The sequence below is a fragment of the Eschscholzia californica genome, unplaced genomic scaffold (assembly GCF_041429995.1).
Source record: "Eschscholzia californica isolate CP2 unplaced genomic scaffold, dmEscCali1.0.p SCAF_3, whole genome shotgun sequence".
Lineage (NCBI taxonomy): Eukaryota > Viridiplantae > Streptophyta > Magnoliopsida > Ranunculales > Papaveraceae > Eschscholzia > Eschscholzia californica.
The window spans coordinates 50,397,926-50,414,934 of NW_028238420.1; the positions used below are offsets into that span (position 1 = coordinate 50,397,926).

At 34.8% G+C, this 17,009-nt stretch overlaps 4 protein-coding genes and 1 non-coding gene across 6 annotated transcripts; 2 read left to right on the plus strand and 3 right to left on the minus strand.

Moving 5' to 3' along the window:
* Positions 1-1,084: 1,084 nt before the first annotated feature.
* TRNAH-GUG (transfer RNA histidin (anticodon GUG)) lies at positions 1,085-1,156 on the minus strand. The gene has a single exon. It is a non-coding gene; the product is annotated as a tRNA-His (tRNA).
* Positions 1,157-3,478: 2,322 nt separating this feature from the next.
* Positions 3,479-8,026, plus strand: LOC147551423 (nicotianamine synthase-like). 2 transcript variants are annotated; one of them, XR_015236863.1, is made up of 2 exons: positions 3,479-5,732; positions 7,865-8,026. XR_015236863.1 is itself a non-coding variant. In XM_086665830.1 (2 exons), exon 2 carries the CDS (start codon positions 4,661-4,663, stop codon positions 5,612-5,614), a length of 954 nt encoding a protein of 317 aa, XP_086521956.1. In that variant the 5' UTR covers positions 3,481-3,551; positions 4,282-4,660; the 3' UTR covers positions 5,615-5,991. The 2 variants fall into 2 exon arrangements, 1 of the variants encoding a protein (XP_086521956.1); XM_086665830.1 differs by lacking the exon at positions 7,865-8,026 and having other exon boundaries at positions 3,481-3,551; positions 4,282-5,991.
* LOC147551424 (homeobox protein knotted-1-like 10) lies at positions 6,487-9,565 on the minus strand. The gene is made up of 5 exons (XM_086665831.1): positions 8,856-9,565; positions 8,651-8,764; positions 8,392-8,488; positions 7,249-7,541; positions 6,487-6,793 (listed from the first exon to the last, which is right to left on the minus strand). The coding sequence occupies exons 1-5, from the start codon at positions 9,045-9,047 to the stop codon at positions 6,608-6,610; spliced, it is 882 nt and encodes a 293-aa protein (XP_086521957.1). The 5' UTR covers positions 9,048-9,565; the 3' UTR covers positions 6,487-6,607.
* Positions 9,566-10,639: 1,074 nt separating this feature from the next.
* LOC147551425 (cytochrome c oxidase subunit 5C-like) lies at positions 10,640-12,448 on the minus strand. The gene is made up of 2 exons (XM_086665832.1): positions 12,371-12,448; positions 10,640-11,077 (listed from the first exon to the last, which is right to left on the minus strand). The coding sequence occupies exon 2, from the start codon at positions 11,042-11,044 to the stop codon at positions 10,850-10,852; it is 195 nt and encodes a 64-aa protein (XP_086521958.1). The 5' UTR covers positions 11,045-11,077; positions 12,371-12,448; the 3' UTR covers positions 10,640-10,849.
* Positions 12,449-14,266: 1,818 nt separating this feature from the next.
* Positions 14,267-16,785, plus strand: LOC147551426 (protein trichome birefringence-like 6). The gene is made up of 5 exons (XM_086670540.1): positions 14,267-14,997; positions 15,442-15,634; positions 15,743-15,933; positions 16,076-16,234; positions 16,330-16,785. Exons 1-5 carry the CDS (start codon positions 14,378-14,380, stop codon positions 16,649-16,651), a joined length of 1,485 nt encoding a protein of 494 aa, XP_086526666.1. The 5' UTR covers positions 14,267-14,377; the 3' UTR covers positions 16,652-16,785.
* The last annotated feature ends 224 nt before the right edge of the window (positions 16,786-17,009 follow it).

Here is a 17,009-nt window from a genome sequence, read left to right on the forward strand (position 1 = left end):
ATTTTATACTCAGTCACGTTAAAATCATATAATGTACTTCAGAGATTTGACCTTACAAGTACGTAACATTCGGCATTAGCAATCCAATAAATGGGTTCAAAGTAAATAATACGATTATGTTTTTGATGTAAATGTCATTAAATGTTAAACTAAGTCAAGCATCAACGAAGAGGGTATCGGACGTGTTGGGATGGATATGCTACATATTTAGGGTTGGAAATTCTTCGTAACACTCCTTCGGCTGAGCTTCATAGTCTCACTGTAAACATAGAAACATCATAATTATACGAAGGGAAATGGAAGTATCAGGAAAGAAAATTCATATCTCATACACACTAGTTTCATATTTGAGCTAATTTAACATTAACCTTAGAGCTACCTAACCGCAACCAAAGTCCTTGTTGCCTATTCAATCACTAGGGTCCACAAAATCCATAATGTCCCAAATGCTGATTCAATGTGGACTACTCGTTGTCAAATCATATCGTCGTTGTTCACAAACATTTACTCCATAAATTTATTTGCATTGAATCGATAAATGTATATATCACGAAAAAGGAACGGATTCTAGCAGTTAAACCTCTATCAAGAACAATGCCAATTAAGTACATAAGAAACAAAGTTAAAGATCACAAAACCAGACTTGATTATCAGACTAGCAACAACATAGTCTTGCTAATAAGACCTAAGAATGTGAACTTTTGAAAATGCAGTCAGATTGAATTCATCCGTCCCATTAGGACATATACGTAGGGGCCGGCTGGGAAGGCCAAGCCAATACGGAAACAATGACGATCGAAAATCATCGACCCATTAATATCCACCCATCTGTTTTATGATGATTGGTCGAAAGCGCAAGCTTTGCAATTATAAAGCTGATGGGAGCATCGAAATTGGACAAGATTTCATGTCAATACAAACCCTAACTCGAAGTTACTAAACTCTCAACTTTGCTAACTAACAACAGAATTATTAAACCCATTACAAACTGACAATAAATAGAACTCAATTTTAAGTTCATCAGGAAAAGACTTGGTTAAGAAAAAGGCAGGTTTTAAAAAAAAAACAAAAATATTCTGTAAAGTGTGGCTGCTGGGATTCGAGCCCAGGTCTCCACGGCCACAACGTGGAATTCTTACCACTAAACTACAGCCACTTTGCTGTTTGTGGTTCGTTCATATCCCTTTTGTAGTAAAATTTTGGAGAAGATTGATTTGTTTTAGGATAGGGTTATTTTCTTTTGGCTCTCTACTTTCTGCCCAGATTCCTTTTTGTTCTTATAATTTTCATAAGTTCAAAATGGTTTCTTTTTCTTTTTTAATGTTTATTAACAATAACTTTTTTTGTTGCTCTAATTACCCTTATTCTAAAAAATAATTCTCATATGTTTTGTTCTCCCTTATTCGACGTCTGAGGAGTGGTTATCGACGGACTAGACAAAATTTTCAGGAAGGTCGCCAACAGTTGGTCGGTCGCCGACGACCACTTCTCAGACGTTGGAGAAGAGAGGAAGGGCATACAAGAGTTAATTTTTAAAGGAAAGGTAATTAAGAAAACATAAAATTAACTGTTGAAGTTGAATAACGATTTAAGAGATAGGGAGCCATTTTTTAACTTATGAAAATTAAGGGGTCAGGAAATGAAACTAGTCAAGAATAGGGGCCAAAAAGGAAAAAAAATCCTTGCAATATCAGTGCCTGCAGAGTTGCAGGAGGATATGTTGTTTATATAGTCTATCAATGAAATAAGAAAAATATTAGAAGAGACTACAAAAGTAGACCTACTCCAGACTTAAAGAGGAATCAACTATTCATCGAGCATGAAAAAATCCATCTAAAAAGAAAGAGAGAGTTCGTTAAAAATCCACCATGGCCATGCTAACAGAAATAGGTGCCTAAAACATTCCGAAAGAGTCATTATTTTCTTGTAATGGTCAAAGGGTCTTTCCAAATAAAAATAAGATTGAGGCCCCCCTAAACTCTCTTTTGTCCAAAGGAGTGCCTAAAAGATAAAACAACCCAGCCCACAGTTTAAAGCATAATTGGACCCCAAAAGAAAAAACATGCCCCAAGAAAATAAAGGCCCATTTGGACAATATAAAGGACCGAGACAATTAGAACCTAGGGCGAGGGGGGTTAAGATGATGGACATGTATGTTGTCATTCATTTCGATCCGCATAATTCAGAGGCAAGGGAGAGGAAGTCGTCGAAAATCATGAAGCCATGGCCGATAAAGTTAGAGAACTTAACTACGATAAGTCCTTCATTCATACCGAGAAAATCTTTGCTGAGCAAATATAATGCATGTGTATTAAATTTCGTATTGAATTGGTATGCAAATATTTATGTAAATATGTTGACAAAAACTGGACGGTACACATAACATTTTTTATATACAATTTCTACTCATAAATCCCAACTGTAAGATTTTGAAAATGTCCAATGCAAAATCTAATTAATCAATCTTGTAGGGAATGACGGCATGGATGTACGACATAAACGTAGTAGAATATATATATTTTATTTTTCGATAGTTAAACTTTGAAGGTCTTGTTGGCCATTCAAAGCCCTAAAAAGCCACTTCTTTCTTCTCTTTGTCTCCTTTCTCTTTCCACCGGGATAAAACCTCTCTAGAGATATAATGTTTTCCTCCTCGATCCTGTATTTCTCCTTACTAAATTTGTTGTATCTCGAGATCTGAAAAATATAAAATTTAAATGATTGAAAAGAGAGGATAAATGGACGAATATAATAGAGCTATATATATATAATGACATTATATATATGTAATTATAGATATATAGTTGCTAAGTATCAATTAATCAAGAAACTTAGTAATCCATAGAGAACTAATGATAATCTAGAAAAGCAAGTTAATATTCATACTCCAATTCATAAATCTTATTACATATTAAGCTCTTAATAAAAAGGAAAAAGTAAATTTTAACTAGCATTTATAAAAGGAAACATATGTACCTAACCTAGATAGAGAACCGACAGACAAACCCCACTAGAGTGATCTAGAGGTAAAGCAACCCAAGCTCTACTATGGAGGAGAAAAAAGAAAACTCCAAAACTCACTTCCAATAAAGAAGAAGGTTACTCCTCTTGATCGAGAGGTTTTCCTAAAATTTTGAAGTATTTAATCAATAATTTACCCTAGATATTAAAGAAGCAATCTTGACCATTATAAATTGATTAAAGTAATTTAAGTGCTAATGTGAATGGAATTTTTAATTAATTTTTTAATTTTAAACCATCATGACCTAGTGGACATGTCATTATGTTAACAAAAATGATATGGAGTTAGACAATAGTTTATTAGATTGGTCTCGTAAATGTCGTTTGCACGTGTGAAGCACAAGTGAGTGTGTGAGAAACATACTCGGGCGTGTGCTTGGGAAGAAAACAATAAAAATGATGAACTTCCGTTTCGTGTCTTTAGATCTATTTAAGTGGAAAAGAGAAAATGGCATTCATAATGCTTCAATTGACTGAGAAGTGAAACATTATCATACTTAGAAGGAATTACATGTATGAAAGCAAATAAGGTAAAAGAATCTAACTCTTAAATTATTGTTTATGTAAAATCTATTTGCATTATTGACTAATCTTGCTTGTTGCTTCATATAATTTTTTTTATTCAATACTTTTCCATCCCTCATTTCATTATTTATAAAATGTCATAGTCAACTTATCTGCATAGGAATTTATCTTTTTTGAGAATGGTTAAAAATACACTTATACACCTAAAAACGTTTTCTTCCTAAGCAATGGGTTGAAATTTGAACGGATAACCTTTTGGTTTTACTATTTCAACAAAAAAAACCTTTTTAGTTTTACTTACCTTTTCAATTATTAATCCTAACTACAATTATAGAGCAACTTTGATTATATCAATGTGTTCCAATCTTCCTTGACTTTTGATGATTTCTCTACGAAGGACACCACACATTTGTCTATGGCCAAAAAGTCCATACACCTATACATAATAACATTTGAAAATCTTTACGACATAGTTTTATTTTTAGTCTTTCAATAAAAACAATAATGAGGTATTGCGTGTCCTACTATCATACGTTATACATGTGTTATTCTGTGGTTAACTAGTTGTATATTCACAAATATCCTACGACTATGCAACCATAAGATGAGTAAATTGAGTTGATCAGAGTCTTGTTTTTCTTTTCAATATTCTTTTTGCATATATTAGGTTTTTCCAATTGACATTTATTTATCTTGTTGCTTCGAGTTTTGTTGTATTCATTTTTTAATAGTTAGTGGATGAAACGAAAGTCAAAGATGAAAACAGATCCAGCTGAACAAATCATTAGATCAGTGTCTCGTTGTTCGGGTGCCCAAGATTGTGGCAATTGATGTCACATTTGAGCCTCTTTTTTTTCGTTTCCTCTATCATTTTTTTTTTTGTCAAGGAGGTTAGACAACTAGAAAAACTTCCCTCTTTACCTAATTAATTTGGTCCAATATTATATTTTACTCTTTTGTGGTCCCTCTTTTGATGTCGATAAATAAAGACATCCATGGAAGGGTAGAATCAAACTCCCTCTTCATTTACAGTAGCAACATTGATTCCCATTGGAGGTTGTGTAGAATAATACTATCATTTTGAAGAAAACCCTAATTACTCCATAGTGTCGACATGGGTTGCCAAGATGAAATTCTGGTAAGGACGGTATGTGAGATTTATGACAACATCTCAAAGTTGGAGAGCTTGAAACCTAGCAAAGATGTCAACATGCTTTTCACCCAACTTGTTCTCACATGCATACCACCAAACCCTATAGATACCACCAAATTATGCAAGAAAGTTCAAGAAATTAGGTCCAAGTTAATTAGACTTTGTGGTGAAGCTGAGGGTTTACTTGAAAGTCATTATTCAACCATCCTAGGATCTTATGAAACCCCACTTGATCATATAGAGATCTTCCCTTACTTCTCAAACTACCTCAAACTTAGTCATCTAGAGTTCACAATACTTAGCAAGCATACTACCCATGTCCCTAGCAAGATTGCCTTTGTGGGTTCAGGTCCTCTTCCCCTTACTTCCATTGTTTTGGCCTCCTATCACTTAAGAAACACATCCTTCCACAACTATGATATCGATCCTTCCGCGAATTCGTTGGCTCTCGGATTGGTTGCTCCGGATCCCGACTTATCGAACCGGATGTTCTTTCATACCACTAATATCATGGATGTTACTGATGAGTTAAAGGACTATGAAGTTGTTTTCTTGGCAGCTTTAGTTGGTATGGCAAAGGAAGAGAAAGCTAAAGTAATTGATCACTTGGCTAAGTACATGGCACCTAAGGCAACTCTTATGCTTAGGAGTGCTCATGGAGCTCGCGGGTTCCTTTATCCCATTATCGATCCTAGTGATATTAACGGGTTTGAGGTTTTATCTGTTTTTCATCCCACTGATGAAGTTGTAAATTCGGTTATCATCGCTAGGAAATTTCCTACGTTACCGCATCAATATTCGTTGACCAAGAAAGGGTTTGGACAACCCATAATTCATACTAGCAAGTGCTTTGAGATGCCTCAAGAATGTAAACATCTTCACCATGGAAACATGATTGAAGAGATTGGAAATTGATGAGGACTAATTCCTTAGGCTTGATTTATAATCACCTCTGGGTGTTTTTCGGACCGTGGGAATTGATTGCCTTCGACAACCATCACACCGGCCTGTCGTAATTACTACTTGTTACTCAGTAAGTTCCTTAATTATGTTTCTTTAGTTAATGTGTGTGCTTATGTTTGCTAAGAAATAATTAAGTACTAGTTATTTTATGTGTATCTAGATATAGATAAAGATCATTTGGTTTTTCTTGTTCTTGGATGAAAGAACTTGAGAAATCACAAATGAAAGTCTACATATAATAACCCTAGCTGCAAGCAGGTTTGTTCTTGTTGTAATCTCTATTCTCTTTGTGGTGGTGTATCTTATATATATGATGATATATTCATGTCTATTTTACTTCCATTTTTCACTTTGTACTTCTTGTTGATTCAATTATGTTTTTGCCTTGACCAAGTAATTAGGTTAGTGTCTATACCTTATAATGAAAACCTAATTCAGATATCTTCCGTGCTGATCTAACACCTATTGGAATGTGAATGTCCATGAAAAGAGAACAACAATGGTTTTTTCTTCTTTCAGTCTTTCCAAATTGGCTAAGCCATGCCATCAACTTATCTTGTAAATTCTTAGCTTGTACCATTTTCTTTTTTCCTTTTCCTCCAGAACAGATGAAGATGTCACACTATTAAGTGATTAGGGTTTCTAAAATACTAAAAACTAACGCGCCTAGCATTCTTGCCGCGATCGGATCAACTAATCCATGTGATGATATGAGGGAGTTTCATTTAAAGACTTAACTACATGAGGTTAAGGTTGATCATGGAGCTCTTATATTAGCTACTTTTAGGCATGTAAGTCAATAGCAATCAGTACTACCTGTCCAATTTTTACTGAGTTTTTGATACTCTTGGTTGATCATTAATAGAGCAGATATTCTCTTAACCCAAAAGTATAAGCTTCATTAAAGGAAAGATAAAAGAAAACCCTAAAATGAGATAAATATGATTATTGGTCTTCATTGGGAGTTCCTTCACCATCTTCAAAATGTAAAATGTCACTGATACTATCCATGAGAGGGAAGTCTTGATCTTCAGATGGCTTCCAGTGTCTCTTCCTTTGGTTAATAAACCAATTTGTAATTTGTTTATGATCAAGTCCAGTGATTTCGACAAGCTTCGTCTTCTCCTCTTCCTGCATCCATGAAACTCACCCTTGTAAATATTAGTTAACTTGTCCTCATTTAGGGTTTGGAGTCGGTCTGCATTCCCCTCAACACAGGGTTTAAGGTTAGGAAGTCCAGTCCCATCCTGAAATAACTTTTACAGTCCCACATGATGCAGGAGAGCCTCCAAAACCTGGGTTATGTGTGCGCGCTCAAACTTAACAAATTTCAAGGCTTTTTGAGAGAGCTCGTGGAGCCTTCACTAAGAAAAAAAAAATCGAACATCCATGGACTTAGGTCTGCGGCGAAACGGGGCCAATATTGAAAGAAAAATGACTTTATGCCCGACCATAATTCCAGACGGGGTGCGTGGCGAGAGAAAGCCAAACCCCAACCAGGATTATGGCCGGGCATAGTATTAGCTATTGAAAACTGTTAAGGCTCAGAGCGGTATAAAAACAACAAACTATTAGAGACTAGATACCGTCGGATAGGGCCAAAGAGGGTGAGTTTTCCACCAGTCAAGTAATGGGAGTCTGGCATCTCTTGGTAGTTTCCCTTTCTTCATCTTCTTTTTGAATCCTTTCTTAATGTTACTTATGTAACCACCATACTTATTAAGAAGCTCATCTTTAAGTGACTGATCCCCATAGTACTGATCATGATGAACAGTAGTAGTAGTGCTACTACTCTTTTGAGTATCTGATGTTGTTGCTTCTACTACTTTACCCACTGAACAACTTTGTTCTTCCACTGGATAACTCATTGTTTCCTTATCTGCAAACCACATTTACAATTCATATCATATATATATAGAGAGAGAAAGAACTAATTAAGTTGGTGCATAAAGGTGTTTTTGAATAATTGGAAATAATGTATTGTACATTTTGTAAGTACCCCACATGTCCTTATAGTTCATGTGATAATAGTACCTATTAACTCTTCATGGAGAGATGATTTGATTTTTTTTTTTGTAGTGATCATAATATCATAACATTTAGTGATCATTTGGGAAAGACTCAAACTTAGTAATTACTGACATTGTCATTGTTTTCACATTTCGACGACCCAAGTCAATTAACACATGGTCTTGTTTGCAGCTAGGCTCATGGAGTCCATTTGAAGACCTCAAGACTTGCTAAGTTTGAGTTTGCACTTATTGATCTGAAGTATGACGCTCTTTTTTTCGTACATTTGTATATCTAAGAGCATATATAAAATAACGGAAGTGCTAGAATCACAAAGGATTTTAACAAAAGAAAGTTACCCAGCTGATGTGGCGGTTGTGATATTCATCTCTCAACGGCCTAGATTTAGTCAAACTTTCAAACCACAACTGCCACATCAGCTAGGTAACTTCTTGTGTCAAAATCTTTTGTGATTTTAGCATTTCCCATAAAATAATACCGTTGTGGGTAATTAGAGATATTCTGGCACAGTGTTGGTTTGTGACAAAATAATAATGAGTTTTGGTTTTACGTATTCGCGACACCATAGTATGGATGATTACTAGTATTTGATTGTCAAGTTTGGTGTAAGCTTAACGATGTTCATTGTTATGGTGATACTAATCATGTCATACTAGGAAAAAGAAATGGACTAGTGAAGTGAAGTGCCATATATTTACCCAAATTCAACTCTATTTCTCTCAAGAATGCAGTAATTTCAATCAATGGCTTACAAATCTCTTCCTTATACTGTTGGAGATAAACCCAATACATTTCCTGCAAAACACACACAAACATTAATGAGAAATAATAGTACTAAGTCACCACCATGTGGCAATGTGTGTGCTCTAGAGAGAAGAAAAAAAAAAGTCCCATATAGGAGAATATGCTTTTAAGTTGGATGTCCACAAAGTTAACAGAAAGAGTTTATCAATTAACCATGAAATTATCGAGTTCAGGATCAGCCCCAATCTCAGTAACATAACTGCTGCTCCTATTCTCTATCACTACTTGATCGTCAAAGATCAATGCTATCTCTGGCGACATTCCCACCTGTAACAACAATCAAAGATCATAAAAAAGAAATCAAATAAGTATGTAGTAATTAATTAGTAGTAATGAATAAATTATTGGTAATTATCACCTTTAGACATTCCATGTAAGTAGATAACAAGCTAGGATATTTAGGATGATTAATGATCTGAGTTTTAATAATCTCATTTCTGTTTTCTGATTGGATCAAATTATCAATTGGAGAAAAACAATTTTCTTCTAATCCAGCAGCTACATGATCATCCGAATAGTAAAATACTGTAGGATCATAAAATTCTTCCATACTATATACCTAATAATAAAAAAAACCTAAATCTGAAAGTGATCGAACACAGAAACTCGAAACCCTAAATCTTAACTATTGTACTGATGATAAATTAGAAATGGAAATATATCTTTTTCATTCAGCAGTACAAACACACTAATAATACTAATTCCAAGATTGTATTGAAACCTAGAATTCCCTTTCAGTTTAGGCTATAAGGAAGATGAGGTATAAAGGAAGTTGTTCTTCTTTCTTTCTTTAGTGATCATGTTCATTTTTAGAGAGAGAAAGTGAGTTTTAGAGAGAGAGAGAGGAGGAGAAGGACAAAGGGGAGAAAGCGAATTCACGTTTTCCGTATTTATAGAGAAAAATTCAAATGAGTTCAGCTTCTTATCTTCTTTAGTCATACATCGTTATTGAACTGTTGACTATGACTTGACTTAAAGACGTATCGAATTCTGATTGGTTAGGAATCTGGTTAGGTTTTGGGTTAGTGGGGGTACTATGATTTGGAAGGGTTTATGATTATCTTCTTCAAAGTGATGGAGAGATTCTATCTAGGGTTTAAAAAAAACAAGAATGTCACGTTCTTTTCAACCTATCACCTGAAAGTCCACCTTATTGTCCACATTTTATTTCAAGACACAAACATTGTACTATAGTAATGATACATCATGGTAGAATGGACTTTTTTCTTAGGATCCTTTGGGTTGTACGAGAACTATTTACTAAAAGAAAATCACTTTTCATTAGAGAAAATAAAATAAATATGTTAATGAGAATTCAAATTTCATTATTTGACACTATTAAGGGATATAAAAGGAAAACTTAAAAAGGGACAAGGGGGGAGAGAAAGCAACAATAGATGAAGATATGGGGAGGGAGAGAGAGACAAAAGAGAGTAATAAGAGGTGGGTGGGGGGGGGGGGGTGGGGGGGGGGGGAGGGGATAGAGAGATACATCTCGAGTCTCAGTAATTATCGATATTGTCCGCGCCCGCTTTAGATAACTCAAGCCCAAACCTACAAGTATCGAGATTTTGTTGTTGGCGAATGCTTCACGAACCCACCGAAAAAGAATTCGACATTTTCCCCAGACTCCGAGTACTCTGGCGAGCAATATGAAACTATCACAAAAAGAGAGAGAAAAGGGATTGTCGGACCATCAACTCTCTATCGGTGACAAGCGAAAAGTAGAAGAGGAAGATCGAGAAAGAAGTAGGATAGGAAAATGATATAGAAAAAAATAAAATGGCAAAAATGAAAAGCAATGGGAGGTCAAAACGGAAGGACAAATGTGACCTCCCCACACATATGGGGCCACTTTGATAAATTGGTCATAATAGGAGGACCAAAATATAATGAACCCTTGTAATGTAAATATGTAATAATCATTGGGCCACGGCCCAGATTGTACTGGACCGTTGTACTCGCCGCCTCTGTTTAAAAGGTCAACTTGACCTTTTCAGGCTCCATGGTCAATCTACCAAGTCAAGGGTCATAGCTATAGGACATGGCAGTTCAGAATAGGAGTACCAACTACACATTCAACAAGTAGTAATCATATGGCAATAAGAAACAAATGGAAGAAAAAAAAAAACAAGTGAAGAATGATTGAAAAAAATATCTAATATTTCAAATGTTAAAGATTCTGATTTTATTTTTCTCACAAGAACAACCCAGACCCAAACCCAAACAAAGTAATGCTTTGATCATTCAGGTCTCAACACTTCATAGAGACGATAGAAAGAAAAAGTAGAATGCTAAAATGATTTACCCATGGCATGAAATTTCAAGAGAGAGAGAGAGTAGATATATTTACTACTCTTCTGCAACAACTACACTGATTTCACCCTTCTCTAGCAGGTCGTAGAATGCCCTCACTTTCCTCTGTTCATTCCAGTGATGCATCTTCCACAATCCTCCAGCCATCAACCCTAAGACGGTTCCGATGCAGATCTCTTTAACTACACTTGGTCCTTTCAAAGTGGCATGTGCAATCCTATGACCCGCCATAGCTAGTGTGCAAGTAAAAGAAAGAAGTTATACCTGAAAGCAATGATATATGGTTAATAATCTAAAGTGGTCTCTCTTAAGATGATCGAACGTCGAAACGGAAAGCGATTCTCCATTAGAAAATGAACAACATCCACATGCTGAAGTGGGTTTACACCAACAACTTCTCAAAACTAAAGGAGAACCTTGGAATTTCCCTAGATTATTTGTATAAATATCCATATCACTTCAAAAAATTCCATTAATTCATCACTCCCAGTTTGAAGTTATGACGTTTCTCGTTCCCTACATCCATCTTGTGAATAAGTGAAGAACAGATAAGGCACTGAACCAGTACCTACGCTCCATTGAATGAGGGGTTTGAGGCGCGAAACCCTTGACAAGGAATGAATAACTAACTAAGAAGATATGCTGATTCACTAAATAAACTGTCACAATAGTGATGAGCCAGTCCTTTGCTTGGATAGCACAAAACAATGTTTTGCCTATGAGTTACAAGAAGCACATAAACTTCTTACTATTTGAGTTACCTAAGAAGCTTAAATAGAGAATTCTGCAGTACAATCGTTTTAAGCAATAAACCCATTATCAAGTTAATGTAATTTCATAAAAACCCAATGCGGGAGAAGGTGATACATTATGTCACTGCTTCACTAATCTAGGGAAATTCCGATATCTCGAAAGTTAGGCTTTCGTGTTTTGAATATTGAGTACAACCATATAAAAGATTTTGTATAACTCACATGATGACACGAGTTTTACGAAACTTCGAAACCCATTTTTAATCCACAAACATTCATCCAATTTTTCAGAAATTTATTTGGTGGCAATGCAAACACTCCCATGTGATCAAACCTAAATGAATCAACCACAATAACAAGCATAACTTGGGCTTGATATTTGGATTTTTTTAGGCATACAATACAAGGAAGATCGAGTATTTACCCTTTGTAAGTGATGACTCAAAGTAATCAATTTATGTAAATAGAACACATATGATAGTAATGAAGATAAGTAATTTGAAACCCTAATTATCTTAAGAACTTCACATTGGTGATTTCCAATCAGTATCAACAAAGAAGAGCATATAACAATTTGAACCACAGATTCAGAAACATTCTTATTTCTTATTGAATTTTGCCCTTTCAAGGCGAATCATTACTAGGGTTATCAATTTTCTTTCATAAATTAAACCTAATAGATGCGAAAAATTAGGGCAATCGGATTATTAATATAAAATGAACAAAATCTGAGAAAGTTTCAAAAGAAAGAAAACAGAGAAATTGTAACTATAAATCAAAGAAAGCTCGAGTTAGTAAAACCAACCTCTTCGAGAAGATTTTTGTGCCCTAAATCAGAACGAGAGCAAAACGATGAAGACAATCGCAAAGGGGAAATCTTACTCTTCTTATTTTATTATTTAATAGACACTTAAATACTGACCTCGGAGTAACTCTTAACTACAATAATGCCATTGTCGTGAATACTGTCTGGCATGTGCAGTGAGGATCCCTCAGATCCACCTAGATCATGTTCCACTTGAAGTGAGCCTACCATAGTACCATGTTAGCTTAAGGGCACCCTCCAAAAAGTTCGGGACACGTAGCACCGATGTGATAATATTGAGATCTAAAGTATCCGCTTCGACAGTTTATACATTAATCGTTTTCTCAAATCTTATTTGAACTCACATAATACACTAGAAAATAATATTATGTGTTAGAACATAATAGTCCAACCGACAAAATCTGAATCTAAGTCTCGCAATCGAGAAACATATACTATGACCAAATTAGAGTAGGCTCTACCATTTTGTGTCCATGGTCTTTGAGAGATGTTAATTATACTTAAAAGTTAGGAATCATTAGTCCCATCCATTAGTGGAGCTTAATGAAAAAAAGTAGGCAACAACCCACTCCTAATTGACTCAAATTATTACAAAGACTTGATGAAACACAACCAGCATTTTTGTGCTCACAAGTATTCATAAAATAATGACCTCTTATACATATTTTCTCTTCACAAGTAGTTTATATTAGGTTTGTACCCCGCGTTAGCAATGACACTGAAGTTTAGCTATTTAAGAAATTTGTGTACTCTTCGATATAATGCTCATCATGTATAGTTTTGAATACTAAATAATAATAAGTTTTAAAGATTAATATAATATTAATAATAATCTCATCGATGCGTAAATCATGCTGCTAAATGTCAATAATGGTGATCCACTATCCGATTGCACATGTACTCATCAGGGCCTAATATATGGGCCATTAACTCTAGACCATCGAATGGTCCTCGAGATGGATCGGGTCATTGATTTCTATATATCCAATAGTTACGTATAGATATTTCATACTTGGGTACTTCATAGATTATATCTTTTGACTTCTGTTAGGTCAATTAAATATCTCCTCGATCAAGTGAACGAACTAGATTAATTTTAATAAATTGTTATTTGGTTGTACGGTTTTGAATCAAAGAACACTATCCATTGACATAATTGATCAATAATCTAGTTGTATATTAGTTGTATTATGTGTTTGTGCATGTTACTTCCTTATCATCAAATAATTCACATATAAGTTTTCCTTCTTATCGTGAAATCGTTATAACGGTTACAATAAATAATAAGTATTTTTTTTAAGATAAAAACTAATAGCTCAATTATGTATTAATATATATATATATATATATTGGATGGATGTCAAACTATTTGGACACCAACCTCATCTCCCCCAAATACTTCAAATTTAAATTTTACACCACCCCTACCATTACCCCATGATGCCCACATTAAGCATTAAAAGAACACCCCTGCAGATATAGTGCTAGGATCCTCACGTTACGAAATGCTATCATTCTTTTACGACTTTTATTTTTCAAAAGATTTGAGCAAGAAATCAGTTTCTTCTATTTGAAGACATATAAATCTGAAAATAAAACGAAACCTCTTAGAAGTACATAAAATTCTTTTGCGTTTTTCACAAGTCAATGTGACAATGTCATAAAGATTTTATCTTAAAACCTATAAAAAAAACTTAAATTATGTAAAAGTTGGGCATGTAAAAAAGATCCGTAACCATACCCAAATTAACTTACAGAAACAAGGGCTAAAACATCGATTAGACGATCGATGAGGCCAAAATATTTACTAATCATAAATTGTAGGGCTATTCAAGAATTTGTCCTTATAAATACTCGACTAAATCCCCCAAGGCCACGACTCGCCACCTCCTAAATAACAGCCAAAACCAACTCCACATTATCTACCAACTATTTCTCTCTCAACAATTTCAATTTCTTGAGCTCTACTTGTGAAAATTGGAGAAGATGGAGAAACAGAGAAGTTTCACCATTAAGTCAAGAAGATATCTTTTCTTTATCTTCACCATATCTTCTTCTGTTCTCTTCATTTCCTTCTTCTCAATCTGGATTTTTCATGAACCCAATTTAGTCCCACTTGAAATCTCTCTTAATTTTGATCTAAAACCCATTAAATTTCAAACTTTGACATCTACCAGTATTACCCATATCAGAAAATCTGATAATTTTTCTCTGAATAAGAGTAAAACTGAAAATTATGTTCTTAAAAGTACCCATTATAGAAAATTCTTGCATAATTCTTCTGTGGAAGTTCAAGTTTCAGAAGGTTTGAGGATCAAAGAGAAAAACAGAAGTGAATCTAAAGTGATGAATCATACTATGAGAAGTCAAAATCAGAGAAAATCTGATAATTCTTATCTGAAATTGAAAGTTGGTGAATTTGAAGAGAAGAGAAGAAATGAGTGTGATATATCAAAAGGGAAATGGGTATTTGATGAGAGTTATCCTTTGTATAGAAGTAGTTCATGCCCTTTTATTGATGAAGGTTTCAATTGTGAAGCTAATGGAAGATTGAACACAAATTATACAAAGTGGAGATGGCAACCTTATAATTGTAATATCCCCAGGTACCCCACACTCAAATTTTGTTTCTCCATTTTGTTCTTTTTGATCCATTTTGTCCTTCAATTTCTTCTGATTCGTGATTTAATGGATCAGAAACATCGGAAACACGAATCACTGCAAGCCACATAAGATTCTGTCCAGAGTCTTGTCTTGTTTTGTCTCAAGAGTATGTGAAAATTGAGGTGAAAATGGTTGTATTATGGAATGGGGAATTGGGCTCAATTTGTAAGATTCTGCCTCGTCCCCGACCCTCCCGTAATGGGACTCAGACGACCCGTCTAATAAACAGGACGAGAACGATATACAAAATGTCAACCCGATTGGATCAGAGTGGGATTTATGTTTAATAAACAGGACGGAAATGAAACCAATAGACACCATGACAAATATCTCAAAAGATAGGTATAAAAAGGAATAGAATTTGAAGAGTTGGGTTATGTTTACAGGTTCAATGCAGTGAAAATGTTGGAGTTGATAAGGGGGAAGAGACTAGTATTTGTTGGAGATTCAATAAACAGGAACCAGTGGGAGTCAATGTTGTGTTTACTAAGAGGAGCCATTAAGGATCCGAAACGAGTTTATGAGACCCATGGAAGGAAGATTACTAAGGAAAAGGGTAATTACAGTTTCAAATTTGAGGTAATTAACTTTGGCCTAAGAGTCCGGCAGAATATCACCGTTGTTAAGTGAAACTTCGTTGTTGTTCTATGCAATTTTCGGATCATAAAGTTTAGTTTTTGTTTGCAGGAATATGAATGTACAGTGGAATATTATGTTAGTCATTTTTTAGTTCACGAGAGTAAGGCGAAATTAGGGCATAAACGGATTCCGACATTGAGAATCGACACTCTTGATAGAAGTTCATCAAGATGGAAAGATGCTGATATTCTTGTTTTTAATTCTGCACATTGGTGGTCACATTCCAAAACACAATCTGGGTTAGTTCCCTTAATTTAACAAGCCGAAAAACAATATGTATATTTAGCTCGAAAATTGTGTGTATATTTAGCTTTGGTATTTTTCTTTCTTTACTGTTTAGAGTGGGTCTTAACTCTTAACCTAAATTGACGTTTACAACAGAGTGAATTACTATCAAGAACGAAACCAGGTTCATCCCCATCTTGACGTTTCCACAGCTTTCAAAAGAGCTCTCATGACTTGGGCAACATGGGTCGATAAACACATAAAGCCGGACAAAACCCAAGTGTTCTTTCGAAGCTCATCACCTCCCCATTTCAGGCAAGTAATTTTTCTTTTATCATTTGTGGATGAAAATAAGCTACTACATGTCTTAAAATTATTAGCTAAACACGTAAATTTTGACGTAATGATAGGGGTGGTGAGTGGAATGCTGGTGGACATTGTAAAGAAGTGGATCAACCCCTTAACGATACGACAAATATTATGTATCCGAGAAAGAATATAATTGTAGAAGAAGTAATAAATGAAATGAAAACTCATGTAACTCTCTTGAATATTACAAGTTTGACCGAATTCAGGATAGATGGGCATCCATCAATATATGGGAAAACCCTAGGGAAAGGCCCTCTTTCAGGTTATCAAGATTGTAGTCATTGGTGCCTCCCTGGTGTACCTGATACTTGGAATGAATTGTTATATTTTCATCTGCAATCTAAACAAAATTCAGTTACATAGAACTATAAAAGTGTTGTTAGGAATTCGAAAGAAATGTACATAAGAGTAATTAAGCTCTTCTTCCGTGTTTGTATCTGAAGTACATTGTGTTAGATATCTTTGAAATCAATGAGAGAACAATTTTTTTTAATGAACTTGAAATTCAGATTGTACCATCTGACTCCAACTTATTCTTCTACCCAAAATACTCATACAACCATTACTCATTGGGTCATGTAATTACTCTTAACCCTTAACTATTATTGATATTGTAGGTCCATATTGTATTCGTTCTTGACATTCAGACTCCATCCCAACAACTACGGGGTTTTATTCTCAAATGACGTGAGACTATCACAATCTTCCATCTTTGAAGACG

Excerpts from the sequence above, each read along its gene's own strand:
- LOC147551426 (XM_086670540.1), top strand. The coding sequence starts at position 14,378 with ATGGAGAAACAGAGAAGTTTCACCATTAAGTCAAGAAGATATCTTTTC. Across the intron at positions 15,635-15,742 it reads ATTACAGTTTCAAATTTGAG|GAATATGAATGTACAGTGGA; the intron begins GTAATTAACTTT and ends TTTTGTTTGCAG. Across the intron at positions 16,235-16,329 it reads TCATCACCTCCCCATTTCAG|GGGTGGTGAGTGGAATGCTG; the intron begins GCAAGTAATTTT and ends ACGTAATGATAG.
- LOC147551424 (XM_086665831.1), bottom strand. The coding sequence starts at position 9,047 with ATGGAAGAATTTTATGATCCTACAGTATTTTACTATTCGGATGATCAT. Across the intron at positions 8,765-8,855 it reads CTTACATGGAATGTCTAAAG|GTGGGAATGTCGCCAGAGAT; the intron begins GTGATAATTACC and ends TTGTTGTTACAG. Across the intron at positions 6,794-7,248 it reads CTCTTTGGCCCTATCCGACG|GAAGAGGAGAAGACGAAGCT; the intron begins GTATCTAGTCTC and ends TCATGGATGCAG.
- LOC147551425 (XM_086665832.1), bottom strand. The coding sequence starts at position 11,044 with ATGGCGGGTCATAGGATTGCACATGCCACTTTGAAAGGACCAAGTGTA.
- LOC147551423 (XM_086665830.1), top strand. The coding sequence starts at position 4,661 with ATGGGTTGCCAAGATGAAATTCTGGTAAGGACGGTATGTGAGATTTAT.